Below are 24,675 nucleotides of genomic sequence, written 5' to 3' on the forward strand. Positions count from 1 at the left end.
TGTAATATCCCAGCACTAGCATAGTGCTCCTTGCACATTCTCTTTCTTTGACTTATTCATGAATGAATTAGTATCCCAGAGCTTTCACTGATACCAGCATTCTCTCCTAGAAACCCTACTATGTAGTAAAAGCAGATGCTAACAGCCTTAGGAACCCAGGACATGCAGAGGGACCACAGCCCAGGTGCCCAACTACACTAGAGTTCCTCAGGACAGAGGAACAAGATAGAACTGTAAACGCAGAAAAGTTATTTACACAAGAATGAAAGTCATGCTCATACTCCATATAATTTCAGTTCATATTCAACCAATGTTTATTAAGAACCTGATATGCAGCCGGGCGTAGTGGCACACGCCTGTAATCCTAGCGGAGGCTGAGACAGGAGAATCACAAGTTCAAAGCCAGCCTCAGCAATGGCGAGGCACTAAGCAACTCAGTGAGGCCCTGTCTCTAAATAAAAGAGATGTGGGGATGTGGCTCAGTGGTCAAGTGTCCCTGAGTTCAATCCCCGGTACCAAAAAGAAAAAAAAAAAAAAAAAGAACTTGATATTCCAGGTGCTGTGGTGCACTCCTTTAATCCCAGTGACTCAGAAGGCTGAGACAGGATGATTGCAAGTTTGAGGCCAGCCTCAGAAACTTAATGATGCCCTAAGTAATTTAGCAAAACCCTGTCTCAAAATAAAAATTTAAAAGGGTTAGGGATGTAGCTCAGTGGCAAAGTGCCCCTGGGTTAAATCCCACCATTAAAAAAAAAAAAAAAAAAACCAACTGATAATTTTTTTTAAAAAGCCTAATATATGCCATACAGTTTCACATGTTTATAACATTTATCAATAGAACCACCTTTTGAGGGAGGTATCATCAATGCTATTGACAAATGAAAAAGTGAGGCTCAGAGAGACTGAGTAGCTTATCCAAAGCTCCCTAGCTAGTTTAGTGCAGAAGCAAGGATTTGAATCCAGGCATTTGGAATCCAAGCCTAGAACTTCTACCACTATACCACAGTGCTTCTCTGAGAGGGTAAAGGGAACCTCTGCCATACCACCAGGTCCTGAGCTGCTGCCTCCTAGACTCAGGCTGCACCCAACAAGTGAAGCCAACCAGGAGTAAGGGGAGTAAGGGAAAAGGTCCTAGAAGTGATCTCCCGCCATGGGTTATGGAGAAATGTAGAGGGGAGGAGGCTACAATCCAACCTAGGAATTCCCCCTAGTGCTCCCTTTCAGTGCAAGGATGTGCCAGGTTAATAGGCCAGAAGAGCAAGGTATCCCTGCCCCAAAGGGAGACACTCAGGGGCTGTCAAGTTCAAGCCAGAAAAGAGGTACCTTTTGAGGTTCCTGGCAGTGACAATCTGAACCAGAGGAATGGGAAAGGAAGAAAAGATTAACACAACTTGGAGTGTTGTACTTCAGCAGCTGGAGAGCCAATGGAGGAGACTGGAGATACATAAGTTGTCCCCAGTAGGCCCCAGTTATGTGCCTCTCAATCTAATACCTCTCACCTTGGCCATAAAAGCAGGCTTTCTACTGAGATACTGCCCCACTCAGTCTATCTTCTCAGGCTTTTTCCAGGATTTGTGGGCTTCCAGGAAAATCTTAACCAGTGACAGGAGGATGGGCACGGCCATAGGGAGGAAGAGTGGAATGTAGATGGCAAATTTCTGATCATCAGGGAAATAAAGGAGGTGGAGAAGTGAAGGATCAAAAAAGGCACGCTCAGAAGATGTCACAGCTTCTTGACTGGCAACGAAGGCAGATGACAGGTGCCCAGAGGCCAACTCCTCTGCTGCCTTCTGGACTGCAGCTACAGCCTTGTATACCTAGGAAGGGGAGAAGATGGGGGTTACCAATAAGTTCTGGCTTGGCATACAGGGTGCTGGCTGGGCCTTGCTGTACCTTTCATCTACCAAGGAGGTTGCCTATAGCTCACCCAGGATAAACGGAGGCCAGCCTAAAAAAGGCTATGATTTATTTTCTGAGAATCAACTTGAAATCTTCCTTCATTCTTATCTAGACTCCTGGCATGTCCATCTAGAGGAAAACTTGGGGCATTTAAAGATGCATGACCCACACACCTTGCCCAACTCTAGGCCACAGAATCCATCCCTTCCCCACTTACCTCAGATGCCACATCATCCTTAATGACAATGTTGCCAATCTTGCCAAGAAGCTGGGCCAGAGAGGTGAGAGTGGTGGTGGCTGTGGCCAAATTCTCCACTGACCGAGCCCAAAGCAGCCGATCGAGTTCCCAGGTCATTAGTCCTTCACTCTTAGGTCCTGAAAGCAGGCATTTTGGAGGTACCTGGGGCTGAGCAATCCCAAAAAGCAGACTGTAGGAACAACAAAGCAAGAGGTCAGAAGGTGGGAGACAATGACTAAAAAATCCTAGAAGATCTGTCCTAGGCTAGTGATTTTCAATTATCCTAGGAAGTTTAAGGGATGTGGAGGGTGAGCAGCATAGGGGTGTTCTATGGTTCTTGGTAAGAATGAAGCAATCCAGAGCCCCAAACCTGGCTTCAACCAGAGTGTTTCCATAGTTTACTGGTTTCTATAATGGACTTCCAAGATCTTGTTTGAAAAACGTTCCACAGCTAAAATATTTCTGATAATATCAACTTGGTTTAATATTCCCTCTCTATTCTCTCTATGCACAAATGGGGACAGTGGGACTTAGTTAAGATATAATCCAGAATCACCTTTTTTTTTTGGGGGGGGTACTAGGGATTGAACCCAGAGGTGCTTTACCCCTGAGATATACTCCTAGTTCTTCTTATTTTATTTTTGAGACAGGGTCTTGATAAGTCTCTCAGATGCCTATAATCCCAGAGAGTTGGGAGGCTGAGAGAGGAGGATCACAAGTTCAAAGCCAGCCTCAGCAACTTAGTAAGGGACTTAGCACCTCATTGAGACCCTGTCCCTAAATAAAATTTTTTAAAAAGGGGGTGGGGTGGGGCTAGGGATGTGGCTCAATGGTTAAGCATCCCTGAGTTTAATCCCTAGTACCAAAAAAATAAATTAATTTAAAAAACTTCTGATCCTCCTGCCTCAGCCTCCCAAATAGCTTAGATTTCAAGCATCAACATTATGCCCAGCCACAGTTATTTTCTTAAACATTCCTAGTCACCCCCCTAGTCACACATGACGTCCATGAGTCTGTTTTTCTGAAAACAGGTTTTATCAGCCACTAGTCGTCCTTAGAAGGATGACACAGTCCTTAGAAACCTTTCTTGGTTTCCCTGGAGCTGTAGGCACAGCCAAAGTATCCCCAGCAAGTGAGATTTCATTTTACTCTGCAACACCTTTCTACAGCCAAAAAAACTACGGCCCCTCTTGGTAGACAGACCCCGAAGTGGATCAACTGGGACCTCACCGCAACTGAGACAGGAACACCTCCATCACTCGTACCATGTCCACCTCAACTCTTACTGGCAGCTCCGAGGAATTATAGGCTTTGGGGTCAACATTATACACCTGAAAAAGGGAGAATAAGGTTGCCACGACACACCAAACTGTGTACGGCTCTGCCTTTGGCACACTGGAGGCTATAAGAGAAAAGGAAGGCATATGTTCTACTCTATGGAAGCTACAAACCCAGGGGAAAGCTAATATTTGAGTACCTACTATAGGAATTTTAAGTAACTTACCTCAACTACCCTCCCAAAAGTCCTATAAGATAAAAAAATTTTATACCATTTTACAGTTCCAATTCATGAGAAGCTCCCAGTCTAACAGGGGAGACAAGATTCCTAACTTTGCAAGACTCCTCTAGAGAGAGCCAAGACCTAAAATCAGCCCACAGTATAGTCCTAAGTGCAATCTGGTAAATACAAAAGGGTCACAGTACAGAAAATACCAACAGAAAAAAGAAACAGAAGGGCTGGCAGAGGAGGGGCATGAGCACACAGCACTCTCATGTCCTTGGTACCTGCCCCTCCCCAATAGGGTGGGCCATAAAGGACCACACAAGAAAACCAAAGGAACAGTTTCAGGGAACATCTGTCCATTCCTAAAACTTGGGCTCTGGGGTCTGCATAGTGCAACTATTACCATAATGCCACCCCAGCGGGGACTATGGAAGGCGTTGGTGGCCACTGGAGCCCCATCCTTGTCCTGAATATATAGGGGGGAGTGAGCAAGCTCAGGCACATAGAGTAGAAAGTTGAGCACAGGGTACAGGGAGGTAGCACTCGATCCTGTGGAAAAAGAAAAGAAGAGTTAAGATACCAAAACACATTGAACCTAGAGCTTAGTTCTAGGTCAGCCTCTACCTTGATGGTCACTCACTATGGGACTCAGTTTCTCTGATTGGTAATCACTAAGACATTCTCCAGTCCTGGGTTTCTACGTAAAGGACCTCTGAACTCCTGAGACACAACACAATCCTTAGCCCCAAAATGCCCCTGGAATCTCCTCTTCTTGAGGAAGCCCCCCTTGATTGTCTAGACAGCTTTCTTGGTCACTGTCACAATGCACTTTATTACTATAGCTAGTTTTACTCACAGTTATAAATGTGACCTGTGTCAGCTCCCTGATATCCTTCATTCACTAGCTATCCATACCAGGTTGAAGTTTAAATTCCTTAATATGGTCATTTACAATCTGGCACCTGTCACCTTCATCTTTGGTCACTCATTCACATTCACCCACAATGAACTACTCCCTGAATATCTATTTATGCTCTCTTACTTTTCTATATCTAAGCTCAGAGTTCTCTTTTGCCTGAACTGCCCTTCCATTTCTGTACTCAGCAATATCACAAAGCAATCCCTCAGCCAGAGTTTGCTAAATGGTAAAAGAACAAATGGACCACATGCCTGTAATCCCAGTGGCTTGGGAGGCTGAGGCAGAAGGATCACAAATTAAAAGTCAGCCTTAGCAACAGCAAGGCGCTAAGCAACTCAGTGAGACCTTGCCTCTAAATAAAATACAAATTAGGGATGGGGATGTTACTCAGTGGTTGAGTACTCATGAGTTAAATCCCAGTATTCAAAAAAAAAAAAGAATGAATAAAAGAGCAATTTGTTCAGGTCTCACATGCCATGATCTACGCATGCTGGCCTACCAGTGGTGCTTGAACTTCATAATTAATGATATAATTACTTTGGTCTGCTTGTATTACAGATCTTAGCCACACTTGCTCTTCCTAGGATCCACCCACAAAATGAAAAACCATAATGCTAACTTCAAGGATCTTCCACCTCAATTAGAACTGTCTATTCAAATTCTGCCTTCATGGACTTCTGCCTTTCCTAGATGTGTGACTGTATCTTACTCTAGATAGCTTTTAAGGAGGGAGACCCAGCATATCCTTTTGTTAAAAGTGCTAGGAGTCATGATTAATAAGTGATTTTGGGTTAAAGAAAGAGATGTCAGCCAGGCACACTGGCACACACCTGAAATCCCAGCAGCTCAGGAAGATGAGGCAGGATAATCACAAGTTCAAAGACAGCCTCAGCAACTTAGCGAGGCCCTATGCAACTTAGTGAAACCCTGTCTCAAAATTTTAAAAAAATTAAAAGGGCTGGGGATGTGGCTCAACGATTGAGAACTCCTGAGTTAAATCTCCAGTATCAAAAAAAAAAAAAATAGATAGAGATATCAAAGAGCATCATGGAAAAAGGAGACTAAATATTCCTAGTTCTCCTCAGACCAACCCAACCTGGCAACCATCACTATATACAACCTGCCTCCAACCACAGGCTACGCCTTCAGGGTCTCTCCCTGGCCTGGCAGAAAGACCCTTGTCCTCAGGAGCTCACCTAGACGGGACTCCACTGGGTTTATGACATGGGGGAGGCTATTCATAGCCAAGTAGTAGCTGGATGAGGCTGGGTCAAAACGGGGATTTACCCCCAACATCGCATAGTAAAGGATCTGTAGAACAAAGAAGGAAGAGATTATTTTTAAAAATTGATTTATGGCCTGGGTTGGGGATATAGCTGAGTTGGTAGAGTGCTTGCCTCATATGCACAAAGCCCTGGGTTCAATCCTTAGTACCAAAAAAAAAAAAAAAAAAAAAAAAAAAAATTGATTTGTGACCTCCTTTGTCCCAAAAAAGATTTGAGGTCTCTAAAACATAAGAGACAGCCAGGCATGATTGTGCATGCCTGTAGTCCCAGAGACTTGGGAGTCTGCAGCAGGAAGATTGCCAAGTTCAAAGCCAGCCCCAGCAACTTAGCAGGGCCCAGTCTCAAAATAAAAAATAAAAAGGGATGGGGACATAGCTCAGTGGTAAAGTGCCCCTGGGTTCAATCTCCAGTACCAAAAAAAGAAAGAAAAAGAGAGAGAGAGAGAGAGAGAGAGAGAAATCAGGGTTTAGAGAAAATAAGGCACAGGAAACAAATAACAAAGCCAAGAATAAAGCGGGGGAGGGTGGTACTGGGGATTGAACTCAGGGGCACTCAACCACTGAGGCACATCCCCGGTCCTATTTTGCCTGGCCAAGATGGGAGAATTGTTTATCCAGTCTCGGTAGTAAGAATGATTGTTTCTGAATAACTACTTGATTTGATCTTGTAGACACTGAATTATTATTGTTCTTTATTTATTTGTTCAGGCTGCTAGGAAATCTTATAAAATGTATGGTTTTCAAAGCCCATATTCAGTATATTAAATTTTATCCTAGGTGCTGGGCATAGTGGTGTAACCCTGTGATCTCAGTGACTTGGGAGGCTGAGACAGAAGGATCACCAAGTTGAAGGCCAGAAAGCAAGGCCCAAAGCCATCTAGTGAGACCCTGTCTCAAAATAAAAGATAAAAAACGGCTGGGAGGCCGGGCGCAGTGGCACATGCCTGTAATCCAGTGGTTCAAGAGGCTGAGACAGAAGAATCACAAGTTCAAAGCCAGCCTCAGCAATGGTGAGGCGCTAAGCAACTTGGTGAGTGAGACCACTGCGTTTGATTCTCAGCATCACTTATAAATAAATAAAATAAAGGTCCATCAACAATTAAAAAAATTTAAAAAAAAAAGACACAAGAACCTTCCTTAAAGGGACAGGCAGATACACACACACTAACGCCTCAGTACCTGTTCTTAGGGCACTGGCATGCATACATATACATGGAAATTGCCAGAGAATCAGCAAGCTTGAAGAGATGAAAGTACAGATGTATTTTGTAAACACTAAATATGTATGGACTTCGAAAGAAACTCAATTCACTCCCAGTCTCACCTGAGAATCCACAGAGAAGTTGCCAACAGCACTAAGGACATTCAGGAAGGGCTGCACATAGCGTCGGACAGCCCCTTCAATGTCCCAGTAGACGTCATGGGACTTGGGGTCTGGATTGAGTAAACTGAAGGTGATCTCATAGCCTACATAAACAGGAGTCAAAAAATCAGAATTTCCTGTGGATAAAGGGACAGCCTATACCCCTGACTAAGCTGAACTTGTTTCTCCTTGAATGGGGCTAATTTCCATCATGGAACCAAAGGGAGAATAAGACCAAATAAGGAACACTGAGTGCTCTAAGAACAAATTGAAACGAGAGAAAGAAAAGAATAATGAGTTTGCATGCAGATTTCCCTCCTCTACCACATAATTCATTTCCTCTCCCTTCCTATGGTAAAGCCTGGTGCCCTACCCAAACTGGACTTGAGAGGACGTCTCTTATCAGAGCTCCACTTGTCCTCCGGGAGGTGGTCAGCCAGAGCAGCAGCAAGTACATCCTCAGTCAAGGACATGGCCTGGGCTACCTGGATTATGCGGCGGCCAATGATGTTAAAGGCTTCCCGGTGCATTATCCCCCGCACAACTGCTGTCCTCTCAGGTCCGATGTAGCTCATCATGTCCTGTGAGGAGTAAGAAAGGGACAGAATGCTCACAGATCAGTGAAGAAAACAGAAAGGTAGTCTGGCTCCTGACTTAGAGAACCTGGCCTTTTGCTACTCCTCTCTCTGTAGTCATGGTGAGTTATCAACTAAGTTTTTCTGATCTGAGCCATATATATGTGTTCTCCTATATTTTTTTTTGAATTTTTAATATTTATTTATTTTTTTTAGTTCTCGGCAGACACAACATCTTCGTTGGTATGCGGTGCTGAGGATCGAACCCGGGCCGCACGCATGCCAGGCGAGCGCGCTACCGCTTGAGCCACATCCCCAGCCCCACTCCTATATTTTTATTCCCTTGTCTTTCCCAATAGGCAGAAGTCCAGGCAGCATCCAAATCCTAAGTGGCAAAAAATAAATAAAGAGAAAAAAAATTTTAAAAAAAATCTTTAGCAGCTGGGGCTGGGGTTGTGGCTCAGCAGTAGATCGCTTGCCTAGCATGTGCAAGGCACTGGGTTTGATCCTCAGCACCACATATAAATAAATAAATAAAATAAAGTTATAGATAAAATGGTGAACTGGAAACTAAGAGATGGCATGCTGAACAGGAAAATAATAATTAAAAAACAACTGGAAAATGTGATTTATGCAAAGAGCACATGGCAAAGAAGCAAATGCAAGAATGTTCACGACAGCATTTTATCTATAGTGAAAAACTGGAAATAATTCAATAGTAGCAATAGAATAAATTATGTTTATGTTTATATAATGAAATACAGATACAAATGTATGAATCATCACAGATGAGTCTCCCAAACATGAATGTTGAACAAAATTAAAGTTGAAGCCAGGCGTGGTGGCACACATCTATAATCCCAGTGGTTCAGGAGGCTGAGGCAGGAGGATCACAAGTTCAAGGCCAGCCTCAGCAATTTAGTGAAGCTCAAAGCAACTTGGTGAGACCCTGTCTCAAAAAATAAGGGGTTGGGGTTGTGTCTCAGAGGTAGAGCATTCGCCTAGCATGCATGAGGTTCAATCCTCAGCACCACATAAAAATAAAATATTGTGTCTACCTATAACTAAAAAATAAGTTTAAAAATAATAATAATAATAATAATAAATAGGGGCTGGGGTTGTGGATCAGTGGTAGAGTGTGTGCCTAGCACATGCAAGGCCTTGGGTTCAATCCTCAGCACCACATAAAAATAAAATATTGTGTCTATCTATAACTAAAAAATAAGTTTTTTAAAAAATAATAATAATAATAATAAATAGGGGCTGGAGTTGTGGCTCAGTGGTAGAGTGTGTGCCTAGCACATGCAAGGCCTTGGGTTCGATCCTCAGCACCACATGATAATAAATAATAAATAAAATAAAGGTATTGTGTCCAACTACTATTAAAAATAATAAATAAATAAATAAATAGGGCTAGGGATGTGGTTTAGCAGTTAAGTATCTCTGGGTTCAATCCCCAGTACCAAAAACAAAAAAATTAAAGTTGCAAAAGAATTGTATTATACCATTTATATAAATTCAAAAATAGGTAAAATTAAATATATTGTTTATACACATGTGATTGAACTCTAAAGAAAAGGAATAAGAGATACATAAATATGAGTACCTGGGGCTGAAAGGAAACGGAGACCATAGGCTCCAACTATCCTGAAGTTCACAAACTTGGGAATGTGTTTATATAGTCTCATAAAAATTTTCTTTCATCTTTTTATAAGACTTAAATATTTCGTTATAAATTCAAAAAGAAAATAGTTCCCTGCATTTTTCTGATTCTAATGTGAAAAGGTCAATCAATCACTTACATTACCATCACAATCTATTCAAACCAGATAATTCTTTTTGGTTGGTTTTGGGGTTTTGTTGTTTTGTTAGGTGCTAGAGATGCAATCTAGGGGCTTGCACATGCTATGAAAACTCTACCATTAAGCTACACCATTAACTCTCCAGTAAATTTTTAAAAAAATTCTTTTTAGGTGCACACCTGTAATTCCAGTGATTCAGGAGGCTGAGACAGGAGGATCATGAATTCAAAGCCAGCCTCAACAAAAAGTGAGGCCCTAAGCAACCCAGTGAGACTCTGTCTCTAAATAAAATACAAAATAGGGCTGGGGATGTGGCTTAGTGGTTGAGTGCCCCTAAATTCAATCCCCAGTACAACCCCCACCCCCCGCCAAAAAAATTTCTTTCTTTTTTTTTTTTTAGTTGTAGTTGGACACAATACCTTTACTTTATTTATTTTATTTTTATGTGATACTGAGATTGAACCCAAGGCCTCGCATGTGCTAGGCACATGTACCCCTGAGCCACAACCCCAGCCCCCCTACAAAAAAAATTCATTTTAATCCCACTGATTTCTGTTCATTTTACGTTTTTATTTATTTATTTTTTATGTTTTTGGTACTGGGTATTGAACCCAGGGGCCCTTTACCAATGAACCACAACATCCCCATTCCTGTTTATTTTTTGACATAGGATCTTGATAGGTTGCTGAGAGTCTCCCTAAATTGCTGAAGATGGCCTTGCTCCTGATTTAGCCTCCCAAGCCCCTGGGATTACAGGTGCATGCCACCATACCAGCTCAATTTCTGTCCATTTTATATGGCCAAGAGCACTTAAACCACATATAATTCTTGGATTTAGAAAGACCTAAAGTTAATGAATAAATATTCATTGGTATTTTTTTTTTCTTTTTTCTTTTGGCAGTGCTAGGAATTAAGCCCAGGGCCTCATGCATGCTAGACAAGCACTCCACCACTTAGCTACATTTCCAGCACCCTCAGCCAAGCCATTTTCATTTTTTGAGACAAGGTCCCTAAATTGCCCAGGCTGACATTGAACTTGCAACCCTCCTGTCTCAGCCTCTAGAGTAGCCAGGATTATATGTAGGCATGAACCTCCACGGACCCAACATTTTTTTTTTGGTACCAGGGATTGAACCCAGGATTGCTTAACCACTGACCCACATCCCAAACCAACTTTCAATTTTTTTTTTCTTTTTAAAGAGAGAGTGAGAGAGGGGAGAGAGAAATTTTAATATTTATTTCTTAGTTCTTGGCGGACACAACATCTTTGTTGGTATGTGGTGCTGGGGATCGAACCCGGGCCGCACGCATGCCAGACGAGTGCGCTACCGCCTGAGCCACATTCCCAGCCCCCAACTTTCAATTTTTGAGACAAGGCCTTGCTAAAGTTGCTGAGACTGGCTTTCAATTTACGATCCTCCTGTCTCCCAAGCTGCTGGGATTACAAGCATGGATTACCAAATCTGGCTCTACTGGCATTCTTTTTTAAAAGATGAGGAAAGTTCTCTGTAGCAAAGGGGAGATTAGACAACATTACTAGAAGAATATAACTAAGCTTGGCATAGTAGCACATGTCTGTAATCCTAGCAATTCAAGAAGCTGAGGCAGGAGGATCCAAGTTTGGGCCAGCAACTTAGAGACCCTATCTCAATCAATCAATCAATTAATTGGTCTGGGAGTATAGCTCAAATGATAAAGTGCCCCTGGATTCAATGACCACCTAGAGAAACAAACAAACAAACAAAAAGGGATGACCTAAGAGAATGAGCTAAAGGGAAAAGGCCAAGCCTCAGCTGCTCTGCTTACCTACCTGGGGAAGAAGTAAGGAGTGTTCAGAGATCACAAACACAGTCAGGGAACCTTCTGATTGTTCCTTCTGCTCAGCTAACATGGCTTCTGCCTCTGGGGATGAAAGAAAGTGTTATACAACAAGCAATGCCATTCCAGCTTCCCCCAGCCCCAACAGAGTGCCTAGGCCACCCTCTATTCTCAGTCAGCTGATACAGTACCAGGACACAATAGGTAAGCCAAGTCTAGGACTCTGGTCCTCATTAGGCCAGGATAAAACTCAAGGTACTTCATTCCCTGCTTTCCCAAAGTGGCTTTGAAGGTAAGACAAATCATAGAAATCATACACTTAAAAAGACCAGAAGGAAACAAGAGGGCTTTTTGTCAAAATGGTGTGATTACTCCTTCCCCTACCTTTCACATTGTCCAATGACAGGGCCTCTTCCTCATGGTCCAAAGCCCTTCGATAGGCCTTCTGGAAACGACATTTAATTTTCATTTTGTCTAGAGGGAAAGGAAGTAGCTTGATGAGGACAGGCCCACTTTCCCAAACCTAATACTATCCAGCATCTGAGGATAGCAAGATGGTTGTTTGCAGAGAAACACCAAACACTAGGCAGCTATAGCCAACTCTAATTTTTTCTGCACGGATGAAAGTGAACGCATGATGTCCTGCTTCTCCCTTCTGCCCCAGCTCTTGCTGCTACCTGTGCACACACTGCTCTTTCAGTCTGAAATATCTTCCCACTTGGGCTGGAGATGTGGCTCCAGCGGTAGCGCGCTCGCCTGGCATGTGTGCGGCCCGGGTTCGATCCTCAACACCACATACCAACAAAGCTGTTGTGTCTGCCAATAACTAAAAAAATAAATATTAAAATTCTCTCTCTCTCTCTCTCTGCCTCTCTCACTCTCTCTTTAAAAAAAAAAAAAATCTTCCCACTGGGGTGCCATTTCGATATTCATTAACATCTATAGGTGAAAGAAGAAAACCCACATGGTCATTCCAACCCTGGTCCCCAAATAATTAAATTCAATAAATGGCCCTGATAAAAATCAAAATATGTGCTTAATGACAAAACACTAAATGCAATTCCATTAAAGTTAATAATAAAATAAGGATGCCTGCTATATTCATTATTCTTATTTTATCCAGCACTGTTCTTTCAGAAGGTGCTGACCAATGTATTCAGTGAAAAAAGAGAAAACTTCTAAATATTTAAAAGGAAGAGCCAGGCATGGTGGTGGCATGACTGTAATCCTAGCAACTAGGGAGGCTGAGGCAGGAAGACTTTAAGTTTGAGACCAGCCTGGGCAAACTTAGCTGCACCCTGTAGCAAAATTAAAAAAAAAAAAAGTTTTAAAGAATTGGGGATGTAGCTCAGTGGCAGAGCATGTGTCTGGTATGCATTAGGCCCTAGGTTCAGTCCCCAGTACAGGGGGAAAAATCTATTAGCATTAGTAACAGAAGGGCATGGTGGCACACACCTATAATCCCAGCAATGAGGGAGGCTGAGGCAAGAGGATTTAAAGTTCAAGGCCAATTTAGTGAGAGCCTGTCTCAAAATACAAAAATAAAAAGGACTGAGGATGTGGCTCAGTGGTTAAGTACCCCTAGATTCAATCCCCAGTAGCAAAACAAACGAAGAAAAAGCAAAAACAAATAATAACAATTCCGTAAGATGACTAGACACAAGAATATATAAGAATCAATAGCTATATAAATACCAGCAAGATCCAATTAGAAAGTAAACCTTTTTTAAAAATAAAAATCCCAATTGTAATAACAATGAAAATTATTAATAATAACAATGAAAATACCCAGGAAAAAGATGGAAGGAGAACCTCATTGTTATACAGAATACATATATGATATTGTGATGAGAAAAAGAAAAAAAATGTGTCACATTAGATTGGATAGAGAAAAAGATGGGAGAGGAGGGGAGGAGTAGGAGGGATAGGAAGGGCAACAGAATAGAATAGACAATATGATTGATGTATGTACATTCCATGTATGTATTATATGTCAAAATACATTCTGCTGTCATGTATGACTAAAAAAATAATAAAAATAAATCGTATGGTTAAAAAAGAAAATACCCAGGAAATACCTAGATGGAAAGATAAAATGTTGTAAGACTGTCAATTCTCCCCAAATTATTCTATACATATAAAGTAATCCCAAAGAGATTTCTTTGCCACCTGAAACTTGACAAACTGAACCTAAAATTTACTGGGAAAATTCCTCTTTATACAAGAATTCTAGGCAACATGGCAACATGCAGAATAAATGCTAGAAAATGGGGGGGGTGAGGAGAACACCATTTGGCACCTAGTAATGAAATCAATTTCAGCAACAAATAGATGCTAAAATCATCAAGTATATGGGGAAGTCTAAAATACAGAGATTAAACTGACAATACCTGAACTCACTTACATACTTCTACATCACCCAAAATGGATAACCAGCTATGACATGTTTTATGACATAACACTACAGGAAGTATGTCACGTCACTTATAAAGTACCCTTGCCTAAAAAACTGAATCTAATATATTTTTTTTATAAAACATATCCATTTTGTATAACCAGCTATTACATGTTTTAAGATATAACAGGAAGTATGTCATGTCATCTATAAAGCATCCTTGCCTAAAAAACTGAATCTGGCTCTAATTAAATCTCTAGATCTAACCACTAGTTTACAAGAAACAAGGATACTAGGGGCTGGGGATGTGGCTCAAGCGGTAGCGCACTCGCCTGGCATGCATGTGGCCTGGGCACCATATACAAACAAAGATGTTGTATCCACCGAAAACTAAAAAAAAATAAATATTAAAAATTCTCTCTCTCTCTCTTAAAAAAAAATAAAATAAAATGGTTTTCTCCACCCTTAAAAAAAAAAAAAGAAGAAAGAAGGATACTAGAAGAATAAATTACATAAAATTGTGGCAGTGATTTGCCAAATCCTGGATGACATCTATTAAGCAAATACTTAATTTCCAATAAATCAATGGTATGAAAAGAAGTGTATGGGGGTGGGTTAGAGGGGAGCCAATACTAGTAAAGGGTACAAAAGAGACATAACCAAATGTAAATGTATTGAGGCTGGGGATATGGCTCAGTGTTAGAGTGCTTGCCTAGTATGCATGAGACCCTGGGTTGGATCCCCACAACTATGAAAAAAAAGAAAACGTAAAAACCAAATATAGTGTGTTGATCTTGGTTAGAATAAACCAGATGTGAATGGATACCTTTGAGATAACTGGGGAAATCTGAATATAGACTTGAGAATTAGGTGATATTAAGGAATTATTGCTAAACTGATTGGATAATGGTTTCTCTTTTCATCTGGAATGAAAGCCAACACTCTAACCATGATCTACCAGGCCCTGCATGATTTGGACCCCTCTACTGCCCTGTTTTTTTGTTTTGTTTTGTTTTGTGTTTTTGGGTGGGGAGCAGGTACCAGGGATTAAACTCAGTGGCACTACACTGAGCCACATCCCCAGTCCTTTTTTGTATTTTATTTAGAGACAGGGCCTCACTGTTGCTGAGGCTGGCTTTGAACTTGCCATCCTCCTGCCTCAGCCTCCTGAGCTGCTGGAATTACAGGCATGCACTCAGCTTGCCCCGGTTTTATTTCATTTCCTTTTTCTCTCCCTTCTTCACATCAATCCAGTCACATTGAAATCTCAATGTTTCTGAAAGGTACCTCACCTGCTCCTACTTCAAGGACCTTAGACTTGCTTTTCCCCCTGTCAAGATGCTCTTTCCCCAGGTATGTGCATTGTTTATTCCCTCAACTCTTTACAATGAGGTCTTCCTTGGCCACTCCATCTAAAACTGTGATCACCTCCCAATCCCTAAGAACATCTCCCTTTCATCTTGTCGTGTTTTTCTTTTCTTTTCTTCTTTTTTTTTTGTTTTGTTTTGTAGTTGCAAAGGACTGAATGCCTTTATTTTATTTGTTATGTGGTGCTAAGGACTGAATGACTTATTTTATTTATTTATATGTGGTGCTGAGTGCCTCACATGTGCTAGGCAAGGGCTCTGCCACTGAGCCATAACCCCAACCCCTCTTCATTTTTCTCCTTCTTTATTAGGGATTGAACCCAGAGGTGCTAAATCATTGAACAACTGTCAGCCCTTTTTATTTTTTTTATTTTGAGACAGGGTCTCACTAAGTCATTGAGGTTGGCCTCAAACTTGCAATTATTCTGCCTCAGCCTCCCTAGTCACTGCAACTAGAGGCATATGCCACCAGGCCCGGCTTCTGCTGTTTTTCTTCTAACAACATTTAACATATTTTATTTATTTTTTTTAAATTGATCTTTTCCTGTTTTGCTTTGGGCTCAGTCCCCAGCACCATACACACAAAAAATATGAGGGTTTTTTTTTTTTTTAGAGGCACCCCCTCCTCTACATAATATTTTTTTTTTTTAAAGAGAGAGAGAATTTTAATATTTATTTTTTAGTTTTTCAGCAGACACAACATCTTTATTTGTATGTGGTACTGAGGATCGAACCTGGGCCGCACACATGCCAGGCGAGCGCGCTACCACTTGAGCCAAATCTCCAGCCCCTGTTTTTTTTTTTTTTTTTTTTAATGTCCAAACCAAAGTTGAAGAGCTAGAAAGTAAATGGCACACAGGCACATCACAGTCCAGACATAACCTATCTCTCTCTAGTCATTCCATGTTTCACTTCATATACCAGTAAGATAAAACTGCTGATAGGGGGCTGGGGATGTGGCTCAGCAGTACAGCGCTCACCTAGCATGTGTGAGACACTGGGTTCAATTTTCAGCACCACAAATAAATAAATAAAATCAAGGTCCAACAACAACTAAAAAAAAATTTTTTAAATAAAAATTTTTTAAAAATCTGCTCATAGATCTCCAACACACTGATTTATCCTTCCATGGTTTTACACAGAAAAAAGTATAATTTGTTGGTTAAAAGCTTAAAGAATCAGGCCTGGATTCAACCCTAATTCCACCTCTTACTAGCTGTGTGATCTTGAACAAGTTAAACTCTCTGATTCTTCATTTATAAAATAGAGATTACAAATGTCAGAAAAATGATTCAATGAAGCAACAAGTATAACGTATTTCACCTAGTTTCTGGCACACAGTGAGAAATGAATAATATTACTTAACCCTATTACTGGCTCATCCTATTCATTTTCTCGAATTTTCTCTCCCTGTCTCATTTAACCTGTATTCCTACATATCCTTTAAAAACATAACTTTAAAAATTATATCACTCAAGGGCCGAGGTTGTTGCTCGGCAGTAGAGCAATTGCCTAGCACGTGTGAGATCCTGGGTTGAGATCCTGGGTGTGAGGCCCTGGGTTCAATCTTCAGCACCCATAAAAAGAAATAAATAAGATAACGGTATTGTGTCCAACTACAACTAAAAAATAAATTTAAAAAAATTATATCACTCAAAACTTTCTCTTTCCTCTCAGTTAAATGCTTTTTCTAAAGGGCAATCCCTTTTCCTTGTACATTCTATAGTAATTTCTTTTACCTATGTGTTATTTCTCCCCTACCTGAGTATGAAATTTTTGAAGGCGTTACCAATTTCTTATTTATCTCCTAGTTCCTGGTAACTAAAAAGTTCATAATACTCAGTAAAGTGTTTAATGTGGCCAGGTGCATGGTGTACTCCTGTAATCCCAGTGGCTCAGGAGGCTGAGACAAGAGGATCACGAGTTCAAAGCCAGCCTCAGCAACTTAGTGAGGCCCTAAGCAATTCAGCAAGACTATCTCTAAATAAAATATAAAGAAAGGGCTAGGGATGTAGCTCTGTGTTTGAGAGCCCTTCGGTTTAAAAAAAAAATGTTTAATGTAAAACTGAACAGGACTTGTATATATATGCAATTTAATTTCAAACACTGCACTCCTTTTCATTACATCCCACTTCCTACCCTCTACTCTGATGGGCAATGATTGCTTCTGATTAGATAGCATAACTTATGAATAAATTGCTGCCTTCAAGACAAACACTGAATTTGAGGTCAATTTTTTTTCAAACCAAACACACTTGTTCATTCAGCGATATCTTTTAATAGGTTATAGGACGCCCACACTGATCCCCCAGGAACTCACATTTCAGAGGGATCTCTCTCTCGTGCACAACAGTAAAGGGTAACTTCTCCTGGTCATCCAGGGGCACTGAATCACGGGTAAACACTACAGTGATGGGCACCATGAGCCGGAGCTGCAGGAAGAAGCATCAGGGACTTCGACTGAGTCTCCGCCTTGCCGGTGGGCTGTTCCCGGGTCTTCCCCCACCCAAGTCTCACCTGCAGGGCATTGAGCCCACTGATCTGGGAGTAAGGCAACGGAGCCCGGTACGTCTCCGTGGTCTTCCACCAGAGCGGTAGCCCCAACACGATGGCCACCGCGGCGAAGAAAAGGGCGGCGCGCTTGCCCCGGATCACCTCTGCAGGCACAGGGGGACAGACTGAGGGGCGCGAAACAGGTTCGGCTACTAGCTCCACCGGTGTCGCGGAGGAGCAGGGACAATCGGTCCTCAAGGGCCTCTCTCCGCCCGCGTTCGGAGATGCCAGTGCTAAGGGCCCTCGCCTGTCTGAAGGGACCCCGTCTGAAGCCACTCCCAACCCACCCACTGCAGTACTCTTGCATACTTCAGGACCCACCCCTGCATCCCTCCCTCGCAATCCTGGAGCCGCAGCCCCGTCTGAAGCCCATCGCACCTAGATCGGTGGCCGCGGCCCCAGAGGCCGCCATGCTCGTTTCCGGCTGCTCGGGCCGCCGAGGGGCGGAGCATCGTAAGCCTCCCCCAATCGGAAATCTCGCAACAAGGGGCGGGACCACTACGACAGCAATCACCGCCAATCGTTAGCGGCAGTACGACGCTCGCTGGGGAAAGCCGGCTGGGAGTGGGCCGAATCCGAGTGGAGCGGCGCTGGGCGTTTGAAAGGTAATGCCCACGCCGAAGGGGCGGTGTGGGAGCGGTACGCTGTTGAAGACAAATCTCCCTGCTGCCTAGTAGAACACACTCTTAAATCCCAAGGATTAATGGAGCCAAAATATTCGTTAAATACCAGCTGGGCAGCAGGGCGCGGTGGTGCTCGCAGGTAATCCCAGCCTCTCAGGAGGCAGAGGCTAGGAGGATCGCCAAATTGAGGACAGTCTGGGCAATTTGGGGAGAACTTGTCTTAAAAAAAAAAAAAAAGGTTGTTTTTTTTTTGTTTGTTTGTTTTAAAAGAGATGTAGCTCAATGAAAGCAGCCCTTGGTTCAATTCCCTGTACGGGGATGGAGGAGGGGGAGAGGGGGTGCTGGGCATTCGTGGGAGTCCTGTCGCTGTTTCCAGATCTGAAAAAAGGAAGGTATTTTCTTCAGTGAGGTCATTTTTGTAAATAGCCTGGTGCAGGGAGAGCCCTCAAATGTCAGTTATCACAATTATTGTAGAGTTCCTATTCCTGGCTCCTTCTCCTCAAGCCTCAAACACTGAGGTTGCAGGCTAGCACTTTTTTTTTTTTTTAGCATAACTAGCTAAACTGTACTCTTTATTTATTTAAAAATAAAAATATTTGGGGGGGAGCTGGTTATATGGCTCAAGCGGTAACGCGCTCGCCTGGCAAGCGCAGGTCGCTGGGTTCGATCCTCAGCACCACATAAAAATAAAGATGTTGTGTCCATCGAAAACTAAAAAATAAATTTTTTAAAAAAATCTCTCTCTCTCTCTCTCTCTCTCTCTCTCTCTCTCTCTCTCTCTCTCTCTCTCTCTCTCTCTCTTTCTTTCTTTAAAAAAAAAATTATTTTTTGACACCGGTCTTGCTATGTTCCCCAGGCTGGTCTGGAACTACCAGGTCCTTCTGCCTCAGTCTCCCAAGTAGCTGGGACTACATGTGTGTCTCTGCATCTGGCTTCCAGTATTTTAAAATTCATTTGAATTCATTTCCAACTTGGAAAAGTCAGGACATTTTACTTAAAAATAAATCTCTAGGGCTGGGATTGTGCCTGACACCACATAAAAATAAATAAAGATATTGTGTCCATCTACAACTAAAAAAAAAATTAAAGGAATAATAAATCTCTACAATTCAAGAGCACAGACTATGGATCCTAATCACTAGGGTTCAAATTCTGGCTTCACATCTTTTTACCTAAATGATGTCTCTGTGCCTGTTTCCTTATATTAAAATAGGAATAAGCCGAGTGTGATGTGTGGTGGTCCACACCTGTAATCCCAGTGACTTGGGAGGCTGAGGCAGGAAGGTTGCAAATTCATGTCCAGCTTCTTCTCTCATCTTTGCTTTTTAAAAAATATTTTTAGTTATAGGTGGACACAATATCTTTATTTTTTTTTTAATTTTTATGTGGGCTGAGGATCAAACCCAGTGCCTCAAGCATAAGTACTCTACCTCTGAGCCACAACCCTAGCCCCATGTTCTCTCATCTTTAATCTATTCAGATAGACTGAGGTTCTCAGCTGATGTCACACCCCAACTGAGTGGTTAAAATTTCAGCATGAGGGCTCACAAGGTCTCCCTTGCCAAGACTTTCAAATTGGCCCCCTTTATACTCTTATCCCAAATGGGAATAAGCATAGTTCTTGGCAACCTCTAGATACCGTACTATGGTTAGCCCAGCAGCCACTAGAGCCTTGGAGATTTACCAAGACCAGGTGATCCTACTGGTGGAATGTGTCAGGCCCCAGCAGGGCTCAGAACTGCCGAGGTGGGAGAACTACTCTCATCCCAGTTTATCCTGCTACCTCCCTGCTTTGAGCCTTGCACAAAATCTGCTTTCAGAAGTTGTTCATCTTGCCTCACTCCATCTTCTGTATAAGAAGCCCAAGTGCTCCTGACATGGCAGACTCCCGACTTAGGAGTCCTTACTGTTCGATTCCAGTTTTGGACATCAACACACAGGATCCTGAGCTGCCTCAAATCCCACCCTTTTCACCTCCATGGTTGGAGGGCCCAGAGAAAGAATCAGTAGAGGTCAGAAATGGGAGGTAGAAATTTGATGTGTAAAACACACAGACAAAGTAGCATGTTTTGCTACCATTTATTTGCTATGTGGTATGTATTCAAGGCATGAGGCAGGACTAGTGTACTTCTCTCTCATCCTAGGAGAGAGATGCAGCAAGGAGAGTCCAAGGAGAAGCTATACCACCATGGGGAAATTGTTAGGGCTGGTGGAGGTAGGGAAGACCCAGGCATTCTGTTCTGACTTCTAGCAGGTTCTCCCGCCCTCAGGCATTAGGGGCTCCCTATTCTCCCATCCTATGGTCCCAGGTGCAGCAATGAGAGGGGAGGAGAGAAGAGAAAAAGAAGTTGACTTGATGTTGGACAAAGGCATCTCTGTTCTGCGTGGCTATTTGGCCCTGACCATGACTACAGGCAAAAGAGTACAGATGGCTGGGCCAAGGGCCATAGAGTGGATTAAGTATGCCTCAGTAGGCATGGTTGGCGATGTAGAGGGACTGTGCTGCTGCTCCACCATCTTCTCCAGTGCCTTCATACTGGCCCTGGGCGGCAAGCCCATTCACCTGCAAAAGGGGAAAGTGGAGTAAACAAGCTGTGCCGGTCCAAAGGTATTAAATTGCCCCGGATGTAACCTCTGGGTGCTGGTCCCTGCCCTGCTACACACTCTACCACCACCACCACCACTTCTAGTTCCTGACCTCAGCTCGCTTGATGAACTCCTCAGTGGCAGCCCCAGCATTGTCCCTTTGTCCTCGCCAGGCATTTAATGCAGAGGCCTGCAGCGCACGTCCATAGGAGAAGGTGAGTGCCCAGGGTCGAGGGAGTGGGCAGCGGTTGATGGCATTGAGGTTGAGTGATGCCTCTTCTTCACTTTGACCTCCAGACAGGAAAGTCACTCCTGAGGTAGAGGAGAGAAGACAAATTGATTGGTCACTCCCTATTTTTCCAGGGTAAGGGTCCTTTGACAGCCACAAATAGAACTTGAGGATGGACCTTAGGGATAGGAACAAGTTAGCCAGGTAGTACCTGGGACAGCAGGTGGCACAGTGCGACGCAAAGCAGTAACAGTTGCCATGGCAATCTCTTCTGGGGTATACTTGATGGGACAGGCATGGCCAGGGGTCACCATGTTGGGCTTGAGCAGCGTCCCCTCCAGGTACACATGATGATCACTAAGAGCCTTGTACACGGCAGCCAGGACCTGGGGATCAAAGGAGGTTTATGAAGGGTCTCTGGATCCCCATTGCTTACTGCTCTGTGCCACCATCTTAGAGATAGATGAGGTGGGAATGGACTGTGAGGATTCAGTATAGGCTCAGATCTGCAGGTCTTTTTTGGGATCAGGAGAAGAGCACTAGGGGAGAGTGTGCCTGGATCTAAGCTGGAGGAATAGGCATAGGCACCCCTTGCCAGGCTGCCTTTGAAGTATGTGTCTGTGCCCACCTATGAACTCACCTTCTCTGTAACATACTGGCAACGTTTGAGGTCATGGTCTCCATCAGGCAGGATCTCAGGCTCCACAATAGGCACAATGCCATTCTGTAGGCAAGAAAGAATGGCTTAGGTGGGGCAATAAGTGAGAAAGGAAGCTCTTTAATCCTCTCCCCACCAGGAACAGGACACCCAATTGACTACCCAAACCCACATACCTGCTGGCAGATGCTGGCATAGCGGGCCAGCACATTGGCATTCTCCAGAATGGCAAGTGCTGAGGGCGTGCGCTCACTGATTTTCAGCACACAGCGCCATTTGGCAAAGTCCGCACCATCCTTCTTGTATTGGGCACAGCGTTCTGAGAGACCATCCAGTCCTGCAATGATAGTGCCAGCCTCATCACCCTGCCCTCTCTTGCTTGTATTGAACACTTAATCCCTGTGGTACTAAAGCCCACCCACCACGTACCTTGGGTAGTAGTTTCTCCATCTGTCCCAGCCAGAGGCACTACACCCTTATCAACCTGCAGAGGAAACAGGCAGAGGGATGAGCCCAAGCAGAATTCTCCTTACCACCCCTCCTATACATATTTCCATATCCAGCCCCCAGTCAGGACCAGGGACTGTACCTTAATGCCTACAACAATGCCCTTATCTTGGATGGTTCGAACAAAGGGGACACCGTTATCATCTTTCTGGTAGAGTGTCTCATGGAAAAAGATGACACCTCCAATGCACTTCTTCACACGGTCATCAGCACTGAACAGGACCTGGCGGTACAGCCGGCGGTTCTCCTCTGTGTTTTCTACCCCAATTTGGCTCAGCCTCTTGGCCATGCTACCTGTAAGCAAATAAGAGACAACCAACCCCCTGACCATGGCTCCCTGGCTATCTCCACCACCCTGACCACAGGCCCCACTTACCTACAGACTCATCTGCGGCCAGGATACCTTTGCCTGGGGCTACGATGCGGAGGGCGATGTCAGACAACTCCTTTTTCTGCTCAGCAGAAAGGGCTGGGTAGGAGTGGGGCATGGTGACAGCTCTCTGGAATGGAGACAAAATATAAAAGTTGAACCCCACCCATTACCTCCTCTGCTTAGCCAAATGCCTCCCCACCCCAAAAGTGGAACTGGGAGCAGAGCAGCAGTCCTTGGCATGGGTCCTGGGCATCAGAGTGGCACCAATCTCTCTGACAGCTAGCAGGCCTAGAGCCCCAGTTCCCACACCTCCTTTGTCCCTGATGGGCACCCTTCCCAGCCCAGAAGAGAATTGCAGAGTGGGGGTTGGGGAGATGAGCAGCCCTGAAGCTACTGGTCTTCTCATGAAAAAACTGCTGACCAATTGAGGATGCTAATCCTGAATGTGTCTTTCTTGAGGTAGGCATAAGCTGGATTTTCCAGCTTCCCTTTTTTCAATCTCAATGATACCCTTAGGAGAGTGCACATATTTCCAAAGCTTTAGAATGAGACAAAAAAGCACTGTTCACTCCCCATCTCCCAACCTGGCAAGCTTCTAGAGGAAAAGGCTGGAAGGAAGGGGGCAGGTTCAGGAGTAGGAGTGGCACATATAACAGTAATAGACTTCTATGACCTTTTCTTTTTACTACAAACCTGACTGCCTCAGCCTACTGCCTACTCCCCAACCCTGTGTCAGAGGTTGACTCCAAAGAGACTACAAAGTGTGATAGGAAAGAGCATCAGCAGGCCAGCTAAGTCACATGGAAATGACACACCACCAGGTCTTCTCCAGGGCCCAGAGTACTTCTGTGTGGAGGGAGGCACGGGAAATAGGGAGCATTTCAACTCCCTACAACTCAGACACATGGTGGGGAGATGACCAGGGAACGAAGGCGAAAAGGAATGAGTAGGGAGCCTGAGTAAGGGAGGGAGAGAAAGAGAAGAAGAAAGGAGAAGGAGAAAGGAGAATTGTAGAGGTGATGGTGATGGTGATGGTGATATGGGCTAACCAGCCGGGTGCAAGGACCTAGACCTAGGGGCAGAGAAGGCAAGAGAGCTAGCTGGAAAGGGAGGAGCAGAAGCAGGCTGAGATTAAAATGGCTGGGGGGAGAGGCTGATCCCAGGTGAAAATCAAAGAGGAGAGGGTTGAAAAGTCACATCCACCGGACCCAGGGAACAGGCAAGGCTGGCAAGGGAAAAGTCCAGGAGAGAAAGTGGAGGTGCCGAGCAGCTCTTGCCTTGCCAAGGGCCTTACCAGAACACAGGGAGTTAGCAGCAGCAGCTACAGGTTCAACGAGCTCCAGTTCTGGTCTGCAACAGACGCAGCTCAGCGCGGGCTCCAGTAAATGAGGCTGCGGATGCCGCAGAGCTACGTGACTCCCCGGGGGGCGGGACTGGCACTTCCCCGCCCTGATTCCACCCCTTCCTAGGACTGGTCTGGGGAAGGCCACGCCCCCAAGGGCGGAGCAACGAGGTGGAGTGACCCCAATCGGGACCTCTGATGTTAGGGGCTGTCCGCCTACCACCTCGTGGAAGGTGTCCCCTTGGGGCCTTGCAGGGAATGGCCTTGTTCTGTCTGCCACAATCACTTTTGCCACGTGCAGAGCACTATGCTGGATGTTGGGGATTAAGCTTGATCTGGTGAAGCAGAGTCCTTTAAACAGTCACAGCAGATGGGGTAGGTGGAACAGAGGTATCAACCAGGGCCCAAATTCAAGGCAATGGAATAATGAACTGAGATTCTCTGTCCTCAGCCCCATATTTACCAGGGCCTACCTCAAAGGGGGATGGGGAAAATAAGAGAATGGAGTCTTTTCTGTTTCCCCTAGGCCCAGAGCCAGGGTACAAGCAGTCCAGTGCCCGGAATATTTGGGAAAGCAAGAGAAAGGAGAAAGGGCAGACAGCCCTTGCTCTGGATACAGCAGGAAAATGATCTATGAAG

At 44.0% G+C, this 24,675-nt stretch overlaps 2 protein-coding genes and 1 long non-coding RNA gene across 4 annotated transcripts in view; 1 reads left to right on the forward strand and 2 right to left on the reverse strand.

Moving 5' to 3' along the window:
* Window positions 1-290: 290 nt before the first annotated feature.
* Window positions 291-18,203, reverse strand: Pigs (phosphatidylinositol glycan anchor biosynthesis class S). Its single transcript, XM_005327821.5, has 12 exons — window positions 18,097-18,203; window positions 17,683-17,822; window positions 17,486-17,597; window positions 11,788-11,877; window positions 11,396-11,487; window positions 7,582-7,789; window positions 7,170-7,312; window positions 5,757-5,871; window positions 4,045-4,190; window positions 3,368-3,468; window positions 2,117-2,327; window positions 291-1,817 (listed from the first exon to the last, which is right to left on the reverse strand). Exons 1-12 carry the CDS (start codon window positions 18,128-18,130, stop codon window positions 1,542-1,544), a joined length of 1,668 nt encoding a protein of 555 aa, XP_005327878.1. The 5' UTR covers window positions 18,131-18,203; the 3' UTR covers window positions 291-1,541.
* The window catches only part of LOC106144961 (uncharacterized), a 46,528-nt gene continuing 39,670 nt past the window's right edge, over window positions 17,818-24,675 (forward strand). For both annotated transcript variants that reach the window (XR_013436225.1, XR_013436224.1), the window contains exon 1: window positions 17,818-18,323. This is a non-coding gene — a long non-coding RNA (uncharacterized LOC106144961). The remainder of the gene's footprint in view (window positions 18,324-24,675) is intronic.
* On the reverse strand, window positions 20,407-24,147 carry Aldoc (aldolase, fructose-bisphosphate C). The gene is made up of 9 exons (XM_005327822.4): window positions 23,989-24,147; window positions 22,698-22,821; window positions 22,404-22,615; window positions 22,244-22,298; window positions 21,991-22,151; window positions 21,797-21,880; window positions 21,368-21,542; window positions 21,040-21,239; window positions 20,407-20,904 (listed from the first exon to the last, which is right to left on the reverse strand). Exons 2-9 carry the CDS (start codon window positions 22,807-22,809, stop codon window positions 20,809-20,811), a joined length of 1,095 nt encoding a protein of 364 aa, XP_005327879.1. The 5' UTR covers window positions 22,810-22,821; window positions 23,989-24,147; the 3' UTR covers window positions 20,407-20,808.

Source organism: Ictidomys tridecemlineatus, chromosome 3 (genome assembly GCF_052094955.1).
Source record: "Ictidomys tridecemlineatus isolate mIctTri1 chromosome 3, mIctTri1.hap1, whole genome shotgun sequence".
Taxonomy (NCBI): Eukaryota; Metazoa; Chordata; class Mammalia; order Rodentia; family Sciuridae; genus Ictidomys; species Ictidomys tridecemlineatus.